General features: G+C 45.1%; 1 protein-coding gene across 2 annotated transcripts in view; it reads left to right on the forward strand.

The window, feature by feature from the left end:
• The window catches only part of LOC122935747 (ankyrin repeat and SOCS box protein 3-like), a 140,637-nt gene that overhangs the window by 105,025 nt on the left and 10,952 nt on the right, over positions 1–24,660 (forward strand). For both annotated transcript variants that reach the window (XM_044291616.1, XM_044291615.1), the window contains exon 8: positions 10,614–10,859. In XM_044291616.1, the coding sequence (XP_044147551.1) occupies positions 10,614–10,859 (246 nt within the window). The remainder of the gene's footprint in view (positions 1–10,613; positions 10,860–24,660) is intronic.

The following is a 24,660-nucleotide window of genomic DNA, read 5'->3' on the forward strand; positions in this document are numbered from 1 at the left end:
ACATAAGCCAATCGTCCAAAAAATAAAAAATATGGCTTTCATAAAATAGAGATGCAAAAACATGATTTTATTTTTCCAAACATGCTTTTATTGAATAAAATAAAGTTAAAAAAATTCACATATTAGGCATCGTCATGTCCGTAACAAGGGAGAAAAAACTCGCCTTCTCCCTGGCTGCGACGCTCTCTGCTGTTATTGGATCGCAGCACGGCCAGGGAGAAGAAGACGCCCCATTGAGAAACCCTGGCATCTCCTCCTCCCTGTACTGATGCTCAGTATTAGCTTACTGCAAGGGGTCACAGCAGGGCGCAGGAGCGATATTTTAAAAAAATCAGGCAGGGTGGCAGCATCAGCAGTGGGTACCCCCCAAGTTAAGATATTTATCCCAATTAATAAAAAAACATGAAAGGTCCTCTTTAATAAAATGATAAATAATGGACTTAGCTCTCTTACATCATAGCTTTAAGGAAAACGTATTAAAAGGGTTGTCTCACTTTAGCAAATACATTTTATCATGTAGAGAAAGTTTATTCAAGTCATTTACTAATGTATTGTGATTGTCCATGTTGCCTCCTTTCATTCTTCCATCACGTTACACGCTGCTCATTTCCAGGGGTTGCGGCCACCCTGCAATCCAGCAGCAGTGGTCGTACTTGTACACTATAGTAAAGGACCACAGGAGTGCGCATACCGTAGGTCCGCATGCGCAGCAGCTCCTGTCCCAGCCACCTTGTATCTGTGCTGCAGCCCCCTAAAAACGCGCAGTGTATAATGTGATGGAAAAATGAATCCAGCCAGCAAAGGAGGCAATATGGGCAATCACTATACATTAGTAAGTGCCTTGTATTACCTTTCTCTACATGATAAATGCCATTGGCTGAAGTGACACAACCCACTGAAGTTACCTTATTCTATTTTCTACATTTAGAAAAAATGTCAAAAGCGTTTATACCGAGTACATCTGCTCGGCTGAAAGAAAAAAGGGCCCTTTTCTAAGCAGGCACAGCGGCGAGATCACACTCTGTAATGAAAGCATTTGCATTATAGCTAACCTATTATAGTTAATGTTTCTGTGGTCAGACTGTGGATGATTTGAAATTGCTCGAGGCAGGAACTCATCCAAGTCCTTGGTTGCACATGTGAACACGTACGCCTGGATAATAGCCAGCGTATTCTCTGGCAGGTCCCTGATAAATTATGCATGAGCTTTGCAATGAAGCACTGCTTAAGGTTTATTGTATAGCGTTTTACAGTGTATCAACTGGAGCATGTCCTCCAAAACTCCCAGCGCATCATTAGCGAGTTTGGTTTGGTCTACAGCAAATGACTTAATAAAAAATAGATAATAGGCTAACCCCCTTTGTTGTCACTTTTTGTGCTTTTTATAGTTGGCCAACATGCTGCCTGAATAGAGACTATTTAGATGTTTTTTGTGCGGTTAATGTTTGGTCTCGTGCCGGAGAGGCTAAGCCGTCAGGTCATCACTGAGTCTTTTTGCAGTTCTTATTTGATTTAAAAAAAAAAAAAAAAGAGACGGCGGTATTGATGAGCCATATTGCGGCCGTTCATCTCAGAATGATTTTAAACTGGAGAAATCAAATTAGTTCAGGTCTCATTTGTTCGGCACTTGTCACCGAGTATCATTGTTCTTGTTTGTTTTTTTTGCCATTAGGTATGATTGCTGAAATTGACTGCTAGTGGCCGCTTTTCTGAGCGGAGTTTTGTTATTTAGGGCAGAGCGGAGTGTGAACTGAATAACAAGCACCGTAGTCAGACTCTGGAGCTACAATTTATTGTGATTCTGCGTGAGCTCCTTCAGACAGCTTTTAACTGAAATCCATTGCCAGTGACTAATTTTTGTAGAGCAAATCTTAATGGCTTGTTGTAACTTTTAATGTCGTTTTAGGGCCAGATTCAAGCGGAGTCTTTTCAAAATGGTTTTGTAGTTTTTCTTCTTTTTTTTTATTTTTATGTACAGCAAACTTTAGAAAAAATAAATAAAAAACTCCGTCTTGATGATGGATTGGCGGATCCTCCCAAATTTCTTTTAGCAATCAAAACATTTTAATGGAAAATTTAAGTACTAGAAGTCAAGATTTTGCATAAAGAGGGGAAGTGCTGATACTGGAGTACAACCATAAAAAGCGCAGTAGTGCTATCGAGTGTAGCGTAGTACAATATCACAATAAGCACAGGTCTGGATTATACTGATTCTTGATTTGTCCTCTTTCCCTTTCACATTTTAACTTCAGCAGGTTATGCGGATGGAAAAAATTGTAGGTAAAGATGAAATTCAAAATGATCTGAAAAAAATGTCTTTCTCGCCCAGTTTCCTTGGGGGACACAGAAGACCTTGGGTATAGCTCATCTCCATAGGAGGCGTGACACTAAGTGAAAACTGTTAAGCCCCTCCTCCACAGCTATACCCTCAGCCTGGAGAGAGAGACTGCCAGTTTTTAGCTTAGTGTCCAAGGAGGCAAGACACTCCCTGCTCTGCAGGGCTGTTTTCTCCTTGTTTAAATTTTAGATTTTTACTTTTTTCTTTCTTTTTGTTCCAGATCATCAGGGACAACAGAGACGCACTAGACCTCTCTGTTTCTCCCGGGGTTGAGCTGCGCCAGTGCCGGTCACCGCACTGCTGCCTCCCCCACAGAAGGCAAGGTGGATCAGGGCAGCCTAGCTCCCTTACATCCCGCCAGCGCAAGGGTCGCCCGCACGCCAAGCCCCTCTTCCAGCGTCCTGCCACTACGGTGCCAGTAGCTGAAGGGGCGACCCTGCTGGAATGGACCGAGGGTGAAGACGGCTGTGGTAAGAGAGTGGCTTCTCCAGCCCTACGTCCCCCACCCAATGGTCTCCTGCGTGCCTGACCCCCATACTGGGCCTCTGGACCCTTCCCCTGCTGGACATAGGCTGGCCCCTGGGGTGCCGCTGTGCGGCAATCTGCTCCCCTTTTCTCCTGGCCTCATAGGACATGCTGCTAGTGAGGGGACTATATCCTGAGCTCTCAGTCTCTGGGTCCCCCCCTGGCATCTGGGCTTCCCCCCATTTCGCCTGATCACATTGGGCTTACCGGAGGGGCAGGATGCTGCAGTGGAGTAAGGAGGACCCCTTACTCTTCCGGCCGGCGGGGTGGGCTCCCGCGGCCAGCGAGCCGCCATTCCGGCCCTCCTGTCTCTTCTGGCGGCGGGGTGGGCTCCCGCGGCCGGCAAAACCGCATTCCGGCCCCTGTCTTTTCCGGCCGGCTGGGTGGGCTCCCGCGGCCGGCAAAACCGCCACTCCGGGCCCCTGTATCTTCCGGCCGGCGGGGTGGGCCCCCGCGGCCAGCGAGCCGCCATTCCGGCCCTCCTGTCTCTTCTGGCGGCGGGGTGGGCTCCCGCGACTGGCAAAACCGCATTCCGGCCCCTGTCTTTTCCGACCGGCCGGGTGGGCTCCCGCGGCCGGCAAAACCGCCACTCCGGGCCTCTCTCTCTTTCGGCCGGCGGGGTGGGCTCCCGCGGCCGGCATTGGGCTTGATATGCCCCAGCAGGTGCCGGTCGGCGGGGCTCCGCTAATTGGTCCCAGGCTTCGCGGCCTGCTGGGCCGCAATCCCGACCGGCCCGCGGGGTGGGCTCCCGCGGCCGGTTTGAGCCGCCATTTCCGCCTCAGGTCCCGGCGGTATGACGGGCCGGACGCCGCAAATTTAGCCCCCGGCTTCGCGGCCTACTAGGCCGCAATTTCCGGTCTCTGATGGAGGGGGCGGGAACTGCTCCAGGCGCGATTTTTTCCTGCCTGGAGGTTCCTCCGCCCCCAGGGGATCGCACGCCGCCCTCCAGGCCGGATCCTTATTAACCCTTTGGGTACAGGCCGGCTCCCACAAATGGGTCTGTATAGTTGGCCCCCCTTTTTTTCTCCTGGTCTTCTCAGGGCCCCTATATAGTGGCTCCCCTTTAGCCTCAGAGGCTGGGTTTAAATTAGATTTAAAAAAAAAAAAAAAAAAAAATTTATAATGATAAAATAGATAATGATAGATCACGATTTCTATTGGGCTGCGCAGGACGCTGCAGCCTCATCAGTAATGCTGCATGTCTGCATGACCTCTTTCCACAGGCGACATGGTGTTGCGCTCCCAGCCTGCGTCGCTGCTAGGGTATTTCCCCTTTTTGGCGGTTTTTTTCTTGCCTCTTCCAGGATACGGCGCTGGCCAAGTGCATTCGGACCTTCTGTAGGCAGCATTCATCGTCTCTCCAGTTATGTTGCCTGCCATGTGCATTCCCCCCCCTCCTAGGCGGGCTACTGCACTCTCCCTGGCTGGCCATGTGCATGACCCCCTTCTTAGGCGGAATACTGCACCTTCACCGGATACGGTGCTGGCCATGTGCACGACCCCCTTCCATAAGCGGAACGCTGCACTCTCTGGATTTGCTGCCGGCCATGTGCGGGACCCCCTTCCTGGGCGGAACGCAGCACTCACTGGATTCGCTGCCGGCCATGTGCGTGACCCCCTTCCTGGGCGGAACGCGGCACTCTCACTGGATCTGTTGCCGATCATGTGCATGACCCCCTTTTTTAGGCGGAATACTGCACTCTCGCCGGATACGGTTCTGGCTATGTGCACGTCCCCCTTCCATTGGCGGAATGCTGCACTCTCGCTGATGTGCAATGATGTACTTATGTACTATGTTATTGTGCTGCACTCTCACTGGTTTCGCTGCCGGCCATTTCTTAAGCGGTATGCTGCACCCTTGTTGGATTCCCTGCCGGCCTTAGGTATGCCTCCTTCCCTCAGGCAGCATACATACATCCCTCTGTCGTTGGTTGTTTCCTCGCAGGTACGTTGCTGGCCACGTGCATGTACCCCATACATGGCAGGGTGCTTGCACTCTCGCTGGATCCGCTGTCGGCCATATGCATGGCCCCTCTTCCGTAGGCGGTGTACGCACTCTTGCTGGATTCTCTGCCAGCCCGGGGCATGCCTTCCTTCCTCAGGCGACATGCACGCATCCTTAGTGACTGTGTTTGTCTCTTGCCAGTACATTGCTGGCCATGTGTATGACTCCCATGCATGGCGGTGTGCTCACACTCTCCCTGGATGAGATGCTGGCCATGTGCTTTGCCCTCCCTTTTTCTGGGCGTTGTGCTACACTCTCACCGGATACATTGCTGGCCATGAGAATGGCCCTCTAACATGGGTGGAACGCTTGCACTTCCATTGGTTACGGTGCTGGCCTTGTGCGTGACCACCTCTCACTTCAAGGGCAGAATTTGGCACGCTCATGAGATTCACGGCTGTCCTTATATGGCTGTGCTGGACTTGTACATGTCCCCCTTCATTGGCAGAGTAGTTGCACTCTCGCTGAGTTCAGTGTTGGGTGTATTATTGCACACTCATTTAATGCTAGAATATCCCTGTGCATGTTCCCCTTTCGCTAGGTGGACCTCCTGCGTTCCTGCTGGTTTATAGGGTAATGTCCTGCTTCTCTGAAGTAGGTACGGCCTTAGGCATCACTCCCTTTTGGGACGGGTCTTTGCACTCTTGCCGACTGCTGTTGGCCAGGTACAATTTCCCCCCTTTCAGGGTGGACTGATTGCGTTCCTTCGCATGCTATGCTAGGTTTGTGCATAACTCCCTTTCAGGTTGCACTTTGCAATTCCGTACATGCTGGGGCACTCTGGGACGAGCCCCCCCTTTTTTTCTAGGTGGGTTGGCCTTCTCGCTGCTTACGGGGCTGCTCGTACGTATGCCTCACCTGCTTCCTGCGGCATACCTTTGTTTCTTGGGAGACGATGCTTGCCGCCAGCCTTGCTCTCGTCCCTAGGGAGTTCATTCTGTCCTCCTGACCGGACAGGCTCTTTTGCTCTCTGCTGCACCGAGCTGACAGGGAGTGTTCGTGGGTCCTAGATGCATGCCCATGCGTCCTTCTGCGGCATTACTTCCCTGCGCTAGTGGTCACATGGTCGAGAGTGCTGTTGTCTGCAGCGCCTCTCGAATTCTTCGTTGGCTCTGGCAGGACTGCGGTTCCCTTGCCTGCTGCAATTTCCTCCTCTTCGGATGCAGTGTGGTATGAGTCCTTCCTCTTGGCGCCTCTACGCTTCTGTCGGATCTGCTACCGGGTTCGGGCTGCTCTTCTCGGGAAGGTCACCCGACTTCTCTTGGGTGCTGGATTACCCAGGTCCGGGGACCTCCGCCTTGGGTTCTTCAAGGTATTCGCCTTCTGCGAGACGGTGGACCGGGCGTCTCACAGTGTAGCGGGTTCTGCTTTTGAGCTGTCCTATGGCTTCCCTGTTGCCCACTCCTCCTCCTTTCGGTTGGAGGGTGTTTTGTCGGCCTCTGTTTCGACGGCCTTATCTCGCCGGCTTTGTTCGGCTCCCGCTCTATACGAATCACTCCGATGTGGCTTCTCGCCAGCCTTCGGAGGCTGTATTTTCACTGTCCTCCCCTCTGGGGAGAGCATGATTGTTCATGTGGATGGTTCCGGTGTTCCTTTTGGCCTCGTACCGTCTCCCTTGTTCACGCTGGCTGTATTAGCTGTGTGCCTATTTACTGAGTCTACCGCGTTCTGTCCCCCCACTGAGTGCAGATTGCGTGGCCCGTTCTGAGACGATGGTCCTGATGTAGACTTACCTTCTCGAGGACTTGGGGGGACTACCTCGGTCCAGATTGTCCTTTGATCTCCCTCACCGGGACGGTACAACGTGGTTGCATCAGCATGGACTTTAGCCTGCCTTCCCCTGGCGTCTGGCGGATCCTTTGGGTTCTTTCCCTCTGTCCTCTGCTCCTCCACTCGGGTGGATACGGGACAATGTTGTTCGAGGGCCGACGGGGCTAGTTTTGTCGACCCTTCTGCCCGTGTTACTGGTCTGCGCCTGATCACATTGGGTTTTCGCCTGCTTGCCAGGCGACTGTCCGCTCCTGGCTGTGTTTCGTCCAGGATCTGTCGTAAGACTTAGGGTTTTTTGTCTGGGGTTCTGTGGGAAGCTGTGCATTCCCCACTCTGAAGTTCTTTCCCCATGGTTCTGTCTTTTCCTTGAGGTGTCAAGTGTCGGCGCTGTTCTTCCTCTTCCAGCGTTCCCGGCCCTCTGGCCTGCCAAGACCTTCTTCCTCGGAGTGGCTCTTTGGTTCCTCTGTACTGTCCTTCGGTACCGCCCTGGGGACTGTATTCTGAGCTCTCGGCGCTCCAATCTTGTCCTTGGAGCCGTTACAGGAGTTCTCTCTATCCCTTCTGTCCTGTACGGTCGTGTTCCGTTTCAGTCGTGTCTCTGACGGGTGCCGGAATGGCCCCTTTTTTTGTTACGAGCTTTCTGTCTTTTCCAGGACAGGGCTGTTCTGCATCCCGTTTCTTCCTTCCTTCCTTCTGAAGGTGGTGTTTGCCTTTCGCTTCAACACCTCACCTATTTGGTCGTTGTTTGGGCCTTGCCGTTTTTACTTGGAGATCTCCGACTCTTGCAGACGTTCGGCCTCTTGGGTTTCCAGGAGGTCTGTGCATAGGGTTGACAGACTCCAGGGTGGTTTTCCTCCGCTTGATCAGATTGGCTATTGCTGAGGTTACCGCACCTAGGGCAGGATTCTGTCTTTGGTGTCACCGTTCCTTTCACCAGAGCGGTCGGTGCCTCCTGGGCTGGAGGCATTGGGCTTCGGCCGTGCATTTGGGCACGGCGGCCACAGGTCTGCCTTGCACGCCTTACTGAGTTTCTACTGGGTGCATGCTCTGACTTTGGCGGATGCTGCCTTACCCCGCCTGGGTTTACAGGCGGCGGTTCATTGATGCCTTTCGGGTGCTTCACCTTGGTGCTGTGGTCCCTCCCCCTTTTGGACTGCTTTTGAACGTCCCAAGGTCTTCTGTGTCCCCCAAGGAAACTGGGCGAGAAAACGAGATTTTTGTATAACTTACCAGTAAAATCTCTTTCTCGCTCTTTCCTTGGGGGACACAGCACCCACCCATTCGTTGTTTTTTCTCTGTGCGTTTTCCGAGTTTTTGTTACCCGTTGGGTAGTTGGCTTTTTGGTTCCTTGTTGGTCTTTGCCTTTTCTTACTGCTTGGACACGCAACTGGCAGTCTCTCTCTCCAGGCTGAGGGTATAGCTGTGGAGGAGGGGCTTAACAGTTTTCACTTAGTGTCACGCCTCCTATGGAGATGAGCTATACCCAAGGTCTTCTGTGTCCCCCAAGGAAAGAGCGAGAAAGAGATTTTACTGGTAAGTTATACAAAAATCTCGTTTTTAAAGCGTACCTCTAGCAATAAAATAAATGCTTCACGCTGCTCTTAGATCCTCATATGGAGAATTTTTGTGAAACCTTTCCTATAAATGGGTTATGCCATGATTGATGTAAAGAATCAGACATCATATAGAACCCGCCCTGTACCTCACATCGATCCAGAGATCTCCTCGTTAATTTACTCCATTTGTTTTGCTAGCTTCTCTTAAGCCTGGCAGTTCAGGGGTGTGTGTCCTTTCTGCTGCATCCATCTCCAGCACCAGCCTTTGCGCTCTCCCGCAGTCCCAGCCAACAGAGAGGCCGGTGCCTTTTCCTATAGTGTGCAAGCACGACCACCGCTGCTGGATTGCAAAGTGGTCGTAACCCCTGGATACGAGCAGTGTATAAGGCAATGGAAAAATGAAGGAGGCAATATGGACAATCACAATACATTAGTAAGTGCCTTGTATTAACTTTGTCTCCTGATAAATGCAATTTGCAGAAGCGAGACAACCCCTTTAAAAGTTTAGACGTCACAGTGGAGCTGCAACCCCGTCCTTGGTCACTACTTCTATAAACCTACATACCTCACTTTGTACTCTTCTCTCTCACCTTTAGTACACTTTACACAGGATTTGAGTTGATTCTAAAAGAGGACCTATCACCACTTCTGACATTTATGTAGGGAAGACCCCTATAGGGTCATTTCTTGGTTGGCTGATGCCCTGGGGGCCGCCTGAACCCTCCTCATGGCCAGGTACATAACAATCTGATACTCACAGCATTAATTAAAGCTAGGAGCATCTAGTACTTAGGCTACTGACCAGGTGCCCTCCTGGATTCAACATTATTGCTGTTCTCAGGACAGTGATCAGATTGAATACTGTGGCGTCAGTATTTTATGCTGCATTGTGATATTTGTTCTGCTGGGGCAGTATTTTGTGTTCCATTGTGATATTTGGTTCTGCTGGGGCAGTATTTTGTGCTGCATCGTGAGATTTGGTTCCGCTGGGGCAGTATTTTGTGCTGCATCGTGAGATTTGGTTCTGCTGGGGCAGTATTTTGTGCTGCATCGTGAGATTTGGTTCCGCTGGGGCAGTATTTTGTGCTGCATCGTGAGATTTGGTTCTGCTGGGACAGTATTTTGTGCTGCATCGTGATATTTGGTTCTGCTGGGGCAGTATTTTGTGCTGCATCGTGAGATTTGGTTCCGCTGGGGCAGTATTTTGTGCTGCATCGTGATATTTGGTTCTGCTGGGGCAGTATCTGTTGCACTATGGTATTGTTGGCCACACCTACTTGTTTCCCTGCCTACTTGTGCTGCCCTCCCCTCCTGTCAATCTGGACCTACCTACAGCCATAATATTTTTTTTTTTTTTAGGGCTACTTTATGTTCCCAGTCCAGCCCTACATGTATGCTTTAGTAAACAATTGTCTTTCACGTGTAATAACTAGGGATGAGCGAACTTCTGTTTTCAAGTTCGGCGTACAAGGTTCGGGTCATCTAAGAAGTCTGTTATGGATTCCGCGGAATCCACAACGGAATTCTTAAATAACCTGAAGTTTGTACACCGAGCTTGAAAACAGAAGTTCGCTCAACACTGGTAATAACTATTCTGGAGCATTTATTCTTATGACGCTATATTGTGCCATTCCTCTATTATTACTTCTAGAAGTTTATGAATAAAGCTACCGTTGGGTGTTACCATTTAGAGGTGTGCTCTTACACACTCTGGCACCGTCCAGTCCATGCTACCAGTGTCAGACTGTGCAGGAACGCCCCTCAACTGGTAATATCCAGTTTATTTCTAGCAGAGATAATAGAGGAATGGCACAATATAGAGCTGTAAGAGTAGATGCGAAGGGTACGGGGACCCTCAGCTCTGGGACGGAGCACCGGTGAACAGATGAGTGGCTTTCTTTCTTATTTTAAACGCATTCTGGGCCCTTAGGTGATTTAATCTTGAGGGTCAGACTACCCATTTTAACAGTGCCATTTTCCAGTAGGCCATGTCAGTTTACACTGAGCCCCCCTCCTTGTCAGAGTAGTCAAAAAGGGGTTGTGCAAGCATGTACAACATTTTTTGGGCACAAGTTGTGCCAGAATTCTAATGCATTTTGATTAGTAAATCTCGATCAATGTTCTAGAGCGGGGATGCTCCACTGCGGCCGTCCAGCTGTTACAAAACTACAACATCCCTGTTCTAGACTGAGAAAATAGCGGAGCTGTTCATCAAGTTCTATGGTGACGGAAGTTTCTATGTTGACTCAGAGAGCGGTAAGGGTTTGACCTCCACCAGTGTAGTCTTTTATCAAGATGTTTTATGTGTGCGTTCCTGATTCTGACGTCCGTGAATGTACTATTTAAGCTTAGACGTCAAGTAACCTATTGACGGCCAATATTGTCTCATCAAGCACTGACCTGTTCCTGTCTGTTCTAGGCACTCGGTAATGGCTCCGCTTCTCCTCCAGTATGGATTCCAGCTGTCAAGCTTTTATTTACAGCGTTGTTTAGAATACAACAATTTTCCTTTATTTCGCTACTTTCTAAGCCAATACTGCCCATTGCCTTCTGGGAATGAACTTGATGCATTTAAACTACAGTCATCTTCCAGCCATTACAAAGAGTGGCTGCCCTATTTGCTACTGGCCGGCCTTGATCCTACACCTTTGCTGGATGTTACATGGTGAGAGCTTTTATATATATATATATATTTTATATATTTATTTTTTATGTTATTCTGGCGGAAATTACTTTCCTGTCCTCTCAGTTCACAGTGGTTATCCGTTGATATTAGACTACATGGTATGCATGCAAAATGTAAAAATGAAAAAAATATGTAATATTTGAGGGAAAATATGTACTTGTATAAATAAGGCCTCATGCTCATGTTTGTTTTGCGGTCCTGCAAAATACAGGTTCAGGAACATAGGAAGACAGGCACATTATATGAGGCCACCAGCAGATATCAACAAAGGACAAGGGATAGTGTGTACATGATAAAAACTATATTTATTTGGGTAGTAATAAAAACGTTATCAATCTAGGTCACTCCCAATGTACAGGGAAAGGAGTGGGTGGTGTAAAATAGATGAATGGATAAAAGAAAAATAATGTGAAAATTGGGCTATACGTCCAGAATCATGGTATGTAGAACTATAAAATATTAGACAAATATAGTCAGTAGTCTGAGATGGATTCAGTTGATTAAAATTAGTAAAAAGTTAGTACAAAGATCTAAATTGTGACAGGTTTAAAAGGATATATCCGATGTATGTGTATACACAGCTATGCGAAAGTTATGTTCAGCGAACCAGTGCCTGGTGGCGTCCACCTAAAATTGGCTGACTGGTCGCTGTTACCTTTCCTGGAGGATCGTCGGTTCTTCTATGTAGGTGTCTCCGCGCAGGATCCTCTGTGTGCAGCATAAGAGGACATTTCAACCCTGGCAGGCTGTTGCACGGGCTACCACTGATGAAGAAGGCTGCAATCTCTCAAAACGCGTATGGTTATCCAAACCCTGGGAAGCGCTTCCAAACTCCCCTGCACCATCAGGCTGCCTCCATCCATTGACAACACCGGGAATTAAAGCGCCCGAAAAAAGCACGCGCTAAACTGCCGCACGTGGCAAGAACTCCAGACACAGTCAGCAGCCCTCTGACCGGAGGAAAAGACAGCAACATTCGCATCGACAGACCGATCCACAAACAGCAGCCCTTCGCGGTCATCGCAACCGCGCTGCCGGCCCCGTCTATCCATAACCGCACTAAGCATCCACAGCACACAGAGGATCCTGCACGGAGACCCCTACATAGAAGAACCGACGATCCTCCAGGAAAGGTAACAGCGACCAGTCAGCCAATTTTAGGTGGACGCCACCAGGCACTGGTTCGCTGAACATAACTTTCGCATAGCTGTGTATACACATACATCGGATATATCCTTTTAAACCTGTCACAATTTAGATCTTTGTACTAACTTTTTACTAATTTTAATCAACTGAATCCATCTCAGACTATTGACTATATTTGTCTAATATTTTATAGTTCTACCTACCATGATTCTGGACGTATAGCCCAATACAGGGTGTTTTTATCATCACATTTTCACATTATTTTTCTTTATTCATTTATCTATTTTACACCACCCACTCCTCTCCCTGTACATTGGGAGTGACCTATATTGATAACGTTTTTATTACTACCCAAATAAATATAGTTTTTATCGTATACACACTATCCCTTGTCCTTTGTTGATATCTGCTGGTGGCCTCATATAGAGTGCCTGTCTTCCTATGTTCCTATACGCCTGCCTTTTCTGACTGGGTGAGTCCGCTTAGACACGTGCACCTTGCATATTGCCCACACAGGAGAGCCACCGTATTACCTCCAGAAAATACAGATTCAGTCCGCATTTTTTTGCAGACTCATTCACTTCAGTGTCAGTGGACCAGAATAGGACAGCACAAAAAATGCGGTATCAGCATTTTGGGGATCTGCAATTTGCGGTCTGCAAAACGGATACGGTCGTGTGCATGAGGCCTAAGTTATAATACTTTTTCATGACAGGCTGCACTTCACCCATATAAGGCTCTGGTCAGCCTCCTACTGGACATATAGCCCCTGACAGAAGGCTCCTACGTGTGCTACTACATAGGAATACTATGATGTACATTGCCCACAGGCTCCTATAGTAGTTTTCTGTGCAATATGTGTTTCTTACTGGATGCCTCAGGAATAACGGAGTCTGCCCCAACCCAGAAAATGGCAACTTGGCATCAAGATCAATTACAAGGAGCTTTTTCGGCAAATACACCAAACAGCATAATGCAGTCCATTAGCTTAGACGTCATGTTAACTTCTCGATACACAACTGACATGTATCTGAATATGGGTATTCCGATTTTAGACAATGGGGACACATCGCTAGGATAGGCCCCCATTGTCTGATAGGTGCGGGTCCCACCGCTGGGACCTGCACCTTTCTTGTAAACGGAGCCTTGAAAGTCACGGAGGGTGCAGCTGCGCAGCTGCCGTCTATTAATTTTTAGGGGGCAGCTGAAAATGTGGGACCTGCACCTATCCTAGGAATATGCCCTCGTTGTCTGAGATGACACAGCCCCTTTAAAGCGAACCTGTCACCATGAAAATGCAAAGTAATCTGCAGGCAGCAGGTTATAAAGCAGGAGGAGCTGAGCAGAGTGATAGATAGATTTGTGGGCGAAAATTCTGTAAAACATGTATTTTATACTTTTAAATTCCTGCTCATTCTGGGCTTTGAAGTCCAGGAGGTGGTCCTATCAGTGACCGACGGCCTTCCCTCTATGACTATGTATATAGAGTCCAGAATGAGAAGGAATTTAACCCTTTCGAGACTGGGTGATTTTCAGTTTTTTACTCCCAGCCCTCCCAAAGCCATAACTTTTTCATTTTTTCATTCATATAGCTGTATGAGGGCTTGTTTTTTTTGCAGGACAAGGTGCACTTTCTTTGCATTGCCATATTCTGACCCCCATAACTTTTTATTTTTATGTTTACGGAGCTGTGTCAGGGCTCAATTTTTGCGGGGCGATTTTGTAATTTTCATAGATTTTATTCTGGGGTGTAGATGACCTATTGATTTACTTTTTATTTAAAAAAAAATTGGGGAAAGTACCATATGGGATAATATTTTTTAATTTTAATAGTATGAGCGTTTTCACATGCAGTGATCCCGGTAATTTTTATTTTATTTTTACACTTTTTAATAGTGCCCTTTTGGGAACTATAACAAGCAAACACCTTGTTTAACATGACAGGTTCCCTTTAAACTGAGATGGACGACTGGTATGACCCAAGCCAATGTAGTCACCATTACAGTGCTGATAGTGGGGTTGTCTTCTGTAAGTTTCATAGTTTAGTTACAAGGCAAATTTACTATGAACGGGAACCGGTCACCAGGGAATTCACTATAAAACCAGGCATGATGCTTGTAGGGCTCGAGCCAGCTGAGATGACTATGCAGGAACCTGGCCCTGTCAACCAAGAAGAGGAGGAAAGGACTGGCAGAGGAAGCAGGAGGAGCAAGGATGCACAGAATGTCTGGGGTCTGCCCTTGGTGCAATTAACTGATCATATGCATATGGATTAGAAGTGCTCTTTTTTTCAGAATGAAGCAACGGATCGCTAAGTGAAAGGTATCATTACATTTAGCAAAGTTAAGTTTATTGACAGTGATTACGCCTACCATGATAAAGGATGAGGTGTCTAGATTGCAGAGAGCTCAATAATGTTCCTAATTGCCACCAATCGCTAAGGCTGCTTTCATATCTCTGGTGAAAATATCCAGCAGGCTGTTCCGGCAGAGAACAGCATGCTGGAGTTTACTGGACTCTACAGTTCTCCGCCAGATTCCCATTGACTATAATGGGATCTGGCGTTGATCTGGCCACTTTCTGGCATAAATGGTGGCTTTTGGCTGGACAAATACAGCTTCAGTCATTGATTTTTGTCCGGCCGACATTTATGCCGGAATAGCATCCCAACAGTCCTTAAATGACTGGTGTAGGGGCATGCTATACCCTAAAGCCAGACATGAGTGGAGCACCTGTCCTGACAAGGATGACCCCTGGTCTGGCACCGGAACCCAATACCTAGGCCTAAATGACTGACCCTACACATTGAATTACTGCTTCTCCTACGTGTTTTGCCTATATAGAAATGTCAAGCTCATCATGGAGACGTTTCACAGCGTGACAGCATGGGTAGTGTGGTCAGGGCGAGTGGTCTGCTCTGGTGCAAATGAGGAACATTATCGAGCACAGACTCTTAGATTTATTGGGCTCCGCAATCTAGATACCTCATCCTTTATCACAATAGGTGTTTTTCATCATTGTCAATAAACCTTATTTTTTAGATATCCATCCATACTTCGCTGTTTCTCCACAGAACCGGCATTAAGATCCACAACTCATGTATGTCGTGTATCTCTAGCATCGTCATGAGAGAAATTTACATGAAGGGTGATTGAGAAACAGAAGAAGGATTAATCTGTATCTTCACCGCTTCCTCCTTTATATCACTCTCATGGAGATTACAGTCACTGAGAGGTGTAAAATGGAGCGTTTTCTTAATGACCTCTAGAAACTTGTCTTCCATTAACGACACCACAAACTGCCACATTACTTATTAATAATGCTCCCTGACCTTAGGCAGGAAAAGCCGTTATCATAGCTTTAAGGAATCCACATTTCATAGTGCAGCAGACAACAATTAATTTGTGGATTTCCATATGACATGTTCACGGTAATTGTTTAATGGTTGTCCGACCACACTAGATCAGTTTAGTAATGAGAATGAGCCACGGAAGACCAAATGTCACAGACCATGTCTGAAAAGAATAGTTTTTTGTGGGCATGCTATTCCAGGTAGTGTGGCTTTAATAGTAGAATGGAGGTTATTCTCATCAGTGTGCTGGTGTCTTCTTGGGACTTGATGAGTATGTTGCTGGCACCACATCACCCCTGAGTTCCTCTTAAAGTGGATCTGTCAGCCTAATAGACTACACTAATTAAAGGGGTTTAATTAGAGTATGATCACTGGGGCAGCCGAGCTTCTCTCCCTTACATTGTCTGGCACAGTAATGTCCATGTGTCTGCCTCTGTCCTTCGTTCGAAGATCATTTTGTGGAGGAAGTGAAATATTTAAGTTCATCACTCTTTTTGAGAAGATTTTTGGACTACTTCATCTTTACTTGATAACCTGCTGCTATTCATATGATTGCGGAGTCCTGAGGTTGGGACCAACAATTGATCGCAAAAATGTTGGCCTATCGTAAATGTATAAATTTGTCTAAATTTACAGAGTGCTGATCATGCTTCAACCAACAATAAACCCTCACATATATTAGGAACATATTTCCTAATATGCCTCAACCACCAAAAGCGATGCCTTTATGGATACAGCCATGTAGGTGCTCCAAGGGAAACTAGCTACTTAAGCTCCTGTATTTTGATAGTGAAGTCTGGAAAGGGGCTATAGAAGTAGCCAGTGATCATCATTTTTTAAACCATGATATCACCAGTTGCCCCTTTCTTAGTATTTTTGTTACCTGTATGACCCATTGACACAAAAATGCTGTCTCAGAACGTATACCTAAAATTTATATTTATTTTTATATTGTATGTTTTTGGCTAAAATCATTTTTTTCTATTGGTCTTTATTTAAAAAAATATTGAGCTGTTCTGTCACAAAACGTTAACTGTTTTTCTAACTGTGTGACTGGTACTTTCACTTTTTGCTGGTTATCTAATAACCCTTATCTCTAAACTTCTAAGAGGCGTATAAACACTTATTTAAGCCACATTCTTAGGCCTCGTGCACACGACCGTATTTTGTTTCCGTGTACGATCTGTTTTTTTGGCGGATAGGATGTGGACCCATTCATTTCAATGGGTCCGCAAAAAACGCGGACAGCACACCGTGTGCTGTCCGCATCAGTATGTCCGTTCCGTTGCTCCGCAAAAAAAAAATAGTGCATGTCCTATTTTTTTCTAGTTTGCGGACAAGGATAGGCATTATTACAATGGATCCGCAAAAAAATAAATAATTGGATGCCATACGGAACGTCATCCGTTTTTTTTTTCAGATCCGCAATTTGCGGACCGCAAAACACATACGGTCATGTGCATGTAGCCTTATCAGTAAGATAAGAACTGAGCTATAATGATTGTTTATTATGTCAGAGAGCAGAGATAAGGAGTCCGTCAGCTCCCCAAATGTTGGAAAAGAGAGAAAATCCAAAGGGTGCTACTAGAACTAGAGCATGTCTGCGCTGTACAAAAAAAAGGACGCCATATTTTTAAAAATATTTTAGCTCAAAATTAGTACAATGCAATAATAAAGAAAATGCCTCCAAAAGTGTACATGGTCTATAAGGTGGAGTACTGCTGCACAAAACATGACCATGTATTTCATAATCTTCCATTCATTTGAGTGGACGCAAGCAATACCACATTTCTCCTGGAGTGGCCGTTGCAGGAGAAAGTAGTTGCTGCAAACGGCTTCACCCAGGAAATGACATCTGATCGTTATCAGGGGTTTGACCTAACGAATCCATTGCAGAAGGGGCATTCTCTTCAAAGAGGACCTAAACCTTTGCTGGATCCTTTCTCTGTTCCCTAAGGCCTCATGTATCCCTTTTTGTGGCCTGCAAAACACGGGTAACATCTGTGTGAAGTCTGGATTTTTTTGTGGTCCTGTTGACTTCAATGGGTCTGTGGGCTGCATTTTGCAGCCAAGAATCAGACATGTTCTATCTTTTTGTGGAATGGACACACGGATGCAGACAGCATACATATGACATCCATGTGTATTCCGTTGAATTATTTATTTATTTTGCGGACCCACAAAAATGAATAGGCCCATGTGCCGTCATGGATACAAAATACGGTGGTATGCATGAGGCTTAAGGCTACTTTCACACTAGCATTTCTATTTTCCGGTATTGAGATCCGTTATAGGATCTCAATACCGGAAAAAAACGCTTCTGTTTTGTCCACATTTATTGTCAATGGGGACAAAACGTAACTGAACAAAATGGAATGCTCCAAAAAGCATTCCGTTACGTTTGGTTGCGTACGTTCCCATACCATAGAGCAGCATGCTGCGGTTTTCTTTCCGTCTTGGGATACGGAGCAAGATGGATCCGTCATGACACACAATGCAAGTCAATGGCTACGGATCAGTTTTCTCTGACACAATAGAAAATGGATTAGTCTCCCATTGACTTTCAATAAAGTTCTTGATGGATCCGTCTTGGCTATGTTATAGATAATACAACCGGATCCGTTCATAACGGATGCAGACGGTTGTATTATCAGTAACGGAAGCGTTTTTGCTGAACCCTGTCGGATCCAGTAAAAACACTAGTGTGAAAGTAGTTTAAACCATTTGCTTTAGGGCTCTTGCAGACGACCGTATGGCTTTTTCAGTATTTTGCGGTGGGCAAAAAACGGACCCGCAAAAAATACGGATGACGTTCGTATGCATTCCGTTTTTTGCGGAACGGAACAGCTGGCCCCTGATAGAACAGTACTATCCTTGTCCGTTATGCGGACAATAATAGGAACGCAGAAAAACGGAACACAAACGGAAAAAAAGAAACGTTTGTGTGCAAGAGGCCTTATAATGGGACCATAGGATGCTGCCTCCAAGAACTGTGTGCAAGAGAGAGATTATTCTGTGACCTTAACAATAGCAAGTAGCAATAAACCTTTAACACTGTAGTATTTTAGGCTCCTACGTCTCATAAATGCAGCTCAACAATAAAAATAACACCTCATCAACTAACAGTAGACACGGCATTTACTTTTGATTGTTCCCATTATTTTCAAGCGTGACAAAATATACACACAGAAAAATTAGAGCTTGACGTTAGAAAGATTTACTCTCGGAAATAATTGCCTGTCACAATACAGTCTGCAAATTGGATATTCTGAAAAGGCTTAAGACAGGCATGATATATAAAATACTTGCAAGTCAGCCAAAGCCGGTGAGAAAAAAAAATCCCACAACAAATTAAGTGTTTCCAATGGAATAAGAAATGTTTGCTAATTAAACTTGCTGCAGTCTTGTCATTCGCCTGTGATGCAGTATTGCTTTGGAAAGCTATCACTTATGATTTATATGAAAGTTAAATATCTGGTGTTTACAGCAGTTTTCCCCACGGTGTAATTGAAGGACACATCTACTAACAATGAGGTTTACCGAGAGAAACACTGTCGTTCTCACAAATCATCCCGTACATTTCACATTTCATGTGGACAAAAGGACAGCTCAACAGTCGTGTGGATGCAAATAATTATAACCCTCAGTGGCTCCTAGTGATAAAAAAAAATATATAAAAATACCAGAATAGAAAATGCCTGTAGGTGGCAGTGCTCCATAAGAATACACTAAATTTCCCATACACTACTGTATATAATCACTGTGGTGTATGGGAGAAGTAATAGGGGGCTTAAATATGTCCAAATTCAAATCACCCCCCTTTTCCCATAAAAGTATAAACAATAAAAAAAATAAACATCATTTGCGCATACAGTGAATGGTGTAGAATAAATAAAATCAAAATGGCCAAAGCGCCTTTTTTTTTTGTCACTTCACCTCCCCCAAAAAATGTAATAAAAAGTGATCAAAAAGTCACACACTCCATACTGGTATCACTCAATACTACAGTTCGCCCTGCCAAAAATGAGCCCCTCACACAGCTCTGTAAATTTAAATATAATAGAAGTTATGGGAGTCAAAATATGACTATGAAAAGAAAAAAAATATTTTTTCCAAAAGTTTTTTTATTTTTCTAATTATTAAAACACAAGAAAAACAAGTGTGGTATCTCTGTAATCGTACTGACCCAGAGAATGAAGGGCACAGGTCAGTTTTACTGCATAGGGAACATTTAAAAAAAACTAAACCCATTAAACTATGGCGTAATTGTGTGTGTTTTTTTCCCCCCCATTCCACCCCGTTAGGAGTTTTTTCCCCCCCCAACTTTCCAATACTTCTTATGCAATATTAAATGGTGCCATTAAAAAGCACAACTTGTCCCTCATACAGCTATGTGAATGGAAAAAGAAAAAATTGTATGGCTCCGGAAAGGGAGTAAAAAAGAACAAAAATGCTAAAAAAAAAAATCGCTCCATCATAAAGGGGTTCAGGTGAAACCCCTGATTATCATCAAAAAGATCATCCTAATGGCCCCTTCAATTGCTGCCATCTGAACACTTTCCAGTTATTCTCCCTGGCTGGTCAAGCCACACCTTGTGGTATGAAAGCTAAATGTCATTGATACAAACTCCACACCAGTACAGGGGGCGCTATATACCTTTCTAACATAAATGCTCTGTAATGAACACAAGGGGACTCCTTGTGGTTTAGTTGGCTTTGGGATTCCCTTTTCATTCTTTTTTTTTATTGCTGTGATCATTTCATGCGGTCTCTTTATGCAATGTAGTTTAGCTGAAGCGACACAGACATAATTAGTTCTTTATGAAATAAAAATGAGTATTCAGTGCAAACATACCCGACAGATAAACGCTGCGTAGTTGGTGAGAGATGGGAGCACTATTGTATGCACTTGAATAAGCTTCAGAAAGCATAAAGAATTCACAGCCCAGGCATCATCTGGAGCACAGTTTCCCCAGGGCCTGAGCTATCACTTTCTAGTTCATAAAAAGCTGCTCTGAACAGCTAACCACCCGGCCCCCTCCTCTGAATCTGTGCTCATCGCGGCCCCCTCCACACTGGTCTCTCTTGGGTACAGAATGAAAAAATAGTCACTTTTAGAAACTGTGGCATTTTATCCCAGGGAGTGTAGTCCAATCAAACTGATTCAAATACACCTACAAGCAAATTTGTGTATAAAGTTTGGTACTTACATGTATATATAAGTTACAAAAATTATAATTATTCACTTTAATTTACGGTATCTTTAATGAACGGTCACACATTTTTAGGTCAGTGTAATATGACCGGTAGGACATCAAGTCCTTAAGGGGTCTGTTAAGGAGCTGTTTTGCAGATACTGCTGATATCAGTTCACTGGGAGGTAAAAGAAGGAAAAGCAACTTGGCTAGTGGAAGGTGCTGCGGCATCGTCATTTTAAGAGAAATGCCAGTGAAACAGACGTGTTAGAGCTGACAGGTCCCCTTTGAAGAGGTTTTTCCAAAAATGGCCAGAATGGCATAACAAGATTAAGTAAAAAGGATATTCACCTTTCTCAGTTGTGTCCTCTCATTCTGGTGCTTAGGCCAGCTCCACATCAGTTGTGTCCGGCGAGGTATTTTAGGGCGTGAGCTGGACACAACTGATATTTATGTGGCCGTTCATTGAGGATAAATTAAAGTTAATATTGTAATTATATTTTTCTCCAGCTTTTTTCTCATGGTGGAAAAGACCAAAACTCTTGTGGTTACTTTGATTCATCCTCGTCTTGACTACTGTAACTAATTACTAATAGGTCTCTCCTCACTATCCTCTCCCCCTTCAGTCTGTTCTAAATACAGCTTCCAGGCTCATCGATCTGTGCACCCGCTACCAGGATGCCTCCAGCCTGAGCCAATCACTTCACTGGTTGCCTATCCACCACAGAATACAGTTCAAACTTCTCACCCACAAAGCTCTCCACAGTGCTGCATCTCCTTACGCGTCCTCCCTCATTTCCATCTACCACCTTACTCACATACTCCATTCTTCCAATGATCTAATATTAACATCCTCCATAATTCAAACCTCACACTCCCGTCTTTGACACTTTTCTCGAGCTGCACCTCCTCTCTGGAACGCACTTCCCCGGACAATCAGGTTAATTCCCAACTTTCATTGCGTCAAACATGCCTTCAAAACACATATTTTCAGGCGGTCTTATGATGTTCGGTAAACTGACTCTTCACTGTTAATTCTCCTGCTTCTGAACCCTTATTCTTAGGTTACTTTCACACTTGCGTTCGGAGCGGATCCGTCTGGTATTTGTACAGACGGATCCGCTCCTATAATACAAACGATGGTATCCGTTCAGACGGAACCGTTTGCATTATATTTTACTAAAAAAGTCTAAGTACAATTTGTATTCAGACGGATCCGTCCAGACTTAACATTGAAAGTCAATGGGGGGCGGATCCGTTTGAAAAATGCACCATATTGTGTCACCTTCGAACGGATCCGCCCACATTGACTTCCATTGTAACTCTAGACGGATCAGTTTGCCTCCGCACGGCCAGGCGGACACCCGAACGCTGCAAGCAGCGTTCGGGTGTCCGCCTGCTGAGCGGAGTGGAGGACAGACGGTGCCAGACTGATGCATTCTGAACGGATCCGCATCCACTCAGAATGCATTAGGCCTGGACGGATCCGTTCGGGGCCGCTTGTGAGAGCCTTCAAATGGAACTCACAAGCGGAGCCCCGAACGCTAGTCTGAAAGTAGCTTTAACTGAACGCAATCACTATTGTCTGATTGCAAATTAGCATAGGTGATTAGGTGTTAAATTTGTTGTTGGGGAGGAGCTTTTGTGGGAGTGTGTGTATATATAGCCACATAGTATTAGCTTGCCTAATTATAGCTTGCTGATTTTTCCAAGTGCTGATTTTTATAAGTGCATTGGAGATATTCAGGAGATACTCAGGAGGTAATCTGGAGGTGGATACAATCTAAAAAAGTAAGATTTGTTTGTTTATAATCTTTCCCCTCTTTAAAATGGCAGACCTGGTTCTGTGCAGGAATTGTTGTGCTTTTATTTCAGGTTCCACTCTTCAGAAGGTTTGGATGCTGTCTGATCTTTAGACAGTTCTTCATAATGCAGCAGGAAATTACATTTTTGAAATCTGAGATTTGTAAATTAACCGTTAAATAAACTCAGGCTGAGAACATTGCAATGCCACTGCCACAGAGGCCCCCTAGAAATGGAAGATGGGTTACTGCAGGTTCTGGTAGACTGAGAGTTTTTGATAGAAGACATGTCCCACAGTCTGTGGCTCTCCGTAATTCATTTGCAGCACTTTCAGAGTGCAAGAGCAACATGAGGGATGGCTCAAGCACAGTAGGTGAGAAACAATCATCTCCCATGCCTAAAGTATGCAAGACTGCAGCCAAAGACAAAAAGGAGAAGGTGAGGACTGATAGTAAGTAGCTTTTGTTGGGCGATTCCTCATCATAAGAGGTGTGAAGTTTGAGGAAAATGGTGTTGTGAGATGTCTCCCTGGTGCTACCGCTAGCAGGGATAGACGGCAGATCCTTAATATTGTTAGGCAAGCAAAGCAGGAAAGGGAGGTGGATGTTATTGTCCATCTTAGGACAAATGCAATGAGGTTTCAAAGGTGAAGGAAGCTTTTCACACACTTGGAAATGATATACGGGAGGTTGCATCAACTGTTTCATTCTCTGTAGTTTTGCCTGTGCATAACCTTCAACATGACAGGAAGATGCACATTAAGGAATTCAATGTATGGCTTGGTGAATGGTGTCTGAACCAAGGGTTTGGCTTTGTGTCTAATGCTCTCGTTGGAATGGAAAAGAACTGTACAAGAAAGATGGTTTGCATCTTTCTCTCAAGGGAACCAATGTCCAGTGAACAGTTCCAAGTATTTGCTAAAGGAGAATTTAAACTAGGAAAGGGAGGCAAAAGAGTGATAATCCAGCAGTCCGACTGCCCCCCGGAACAATGCCAGAAGATGCCAGTAGCACAAAGGTTAAGAAATGACAAGCTCAGATTCTTGTCTACAAATGCTCGCAGTTTAGGGAATAAGATCAATGAACTTGAGGCTATAATGGCATCTGAGAATATAGATTTAGTGGCTGTTACTGAGATGTGGTTCAATGGGAGTAATGACTGGGATATAACAATACCAGGGTTCTCTCTATATAGGAAAGACAGAGAAGGCAAGAAGGGGGGAGGGGTGGCCGTGTATGTGAAAGATAGCATGAAATCTAATTTGATACAAGTTAGCGAGACCAATTTAGAGTCAGTTTGGGTTACCTTGCAGCTTGATAATCATAAGGTAATTTGTGTAGGTGTGATATATAGACCACCTAGCCAAGTCAAAGAATTAGATGATCTACTAGTTGAGGAAATAGCTAAAATGACATTGATGGGGGAAGTTATTATTATGGGAGACTTTAATCTTCCTGATGTAAACTGGAAAACCTAAATAGCTAGTTCTGCCAGGAGTGCAGATATTCTAAATTCCCTACTGGGATTATCTCTACAGCAAGTAGTTGAGGAGCCAACCCGGAAGGAGGCCATTTTAGATTTAGTATTCACAAATGGGAATTTGGTATCTGATATTACTGTAGGGGAAAGCTTGGGATCTAGTGATCACCAGTCAGTGTGGTTTACTATAAGTACAGTGACTGAGTCACACCATACAAAAACAAAAGTTTTAGATTTTAGAAAAACAAACTTTTCTAAAATTTGATTAGTGGTATACGAGTCCCTATAAGATTGGAACAGTTTCAATGGAGTCCAGGAGAAATGGGGCTACTTAAAAGTGGCACTATTGAAGGCAACAGAAAATTGCATTAGGCTTGTCAGTAAAAGCAAAAAAGGAAGAGACCACTGTGGTACTCAGCAGAAGTGGCCAAAATCATTAAAAACAAAAAGATAGCATATAGTAATTATAAAGAAAACAAAAAAAAACTGAGGATGACAGGCAAATTTATAAGATTAGGCAGAGAGAGGCCAAACAAGTTATAAGAGCTTCTAAAGCACAGGCAGAAGATAAATTAGCTCAGTCAGTGAAAAAAGGCGATAAGACATTCTTCAGATACATAAATGAAAAAAGGAAACTAAAACAAGGAATTACCAAATTAAAAACAAAAGAAGGAAGGTATATGGAAGAAGATAAAGAACAAGCTGACTGCCTCAATGAATACTTCTGTTCAGTTTTTACAAAGGAAAATGACCTCAGTTAGGAAGAAAGACTAATAAATCTTTTGATGCATGTGTCTTTACAGAG

This window comes from Bufo gargarizans, chromosome 4 (assembly GCF_014858855.1).
Source record: "Bufo gargarizans isolate SCDJY-AF-19 chromosome 4, ASM1485885v1, whole genome shotgun sequence".
Classification (NCBI taxonomy): Eukaryota; Metazoa; Chordata; class Amphibia; order Anura; family Bufonidae; genus Bufo; species Bufo gargarizans.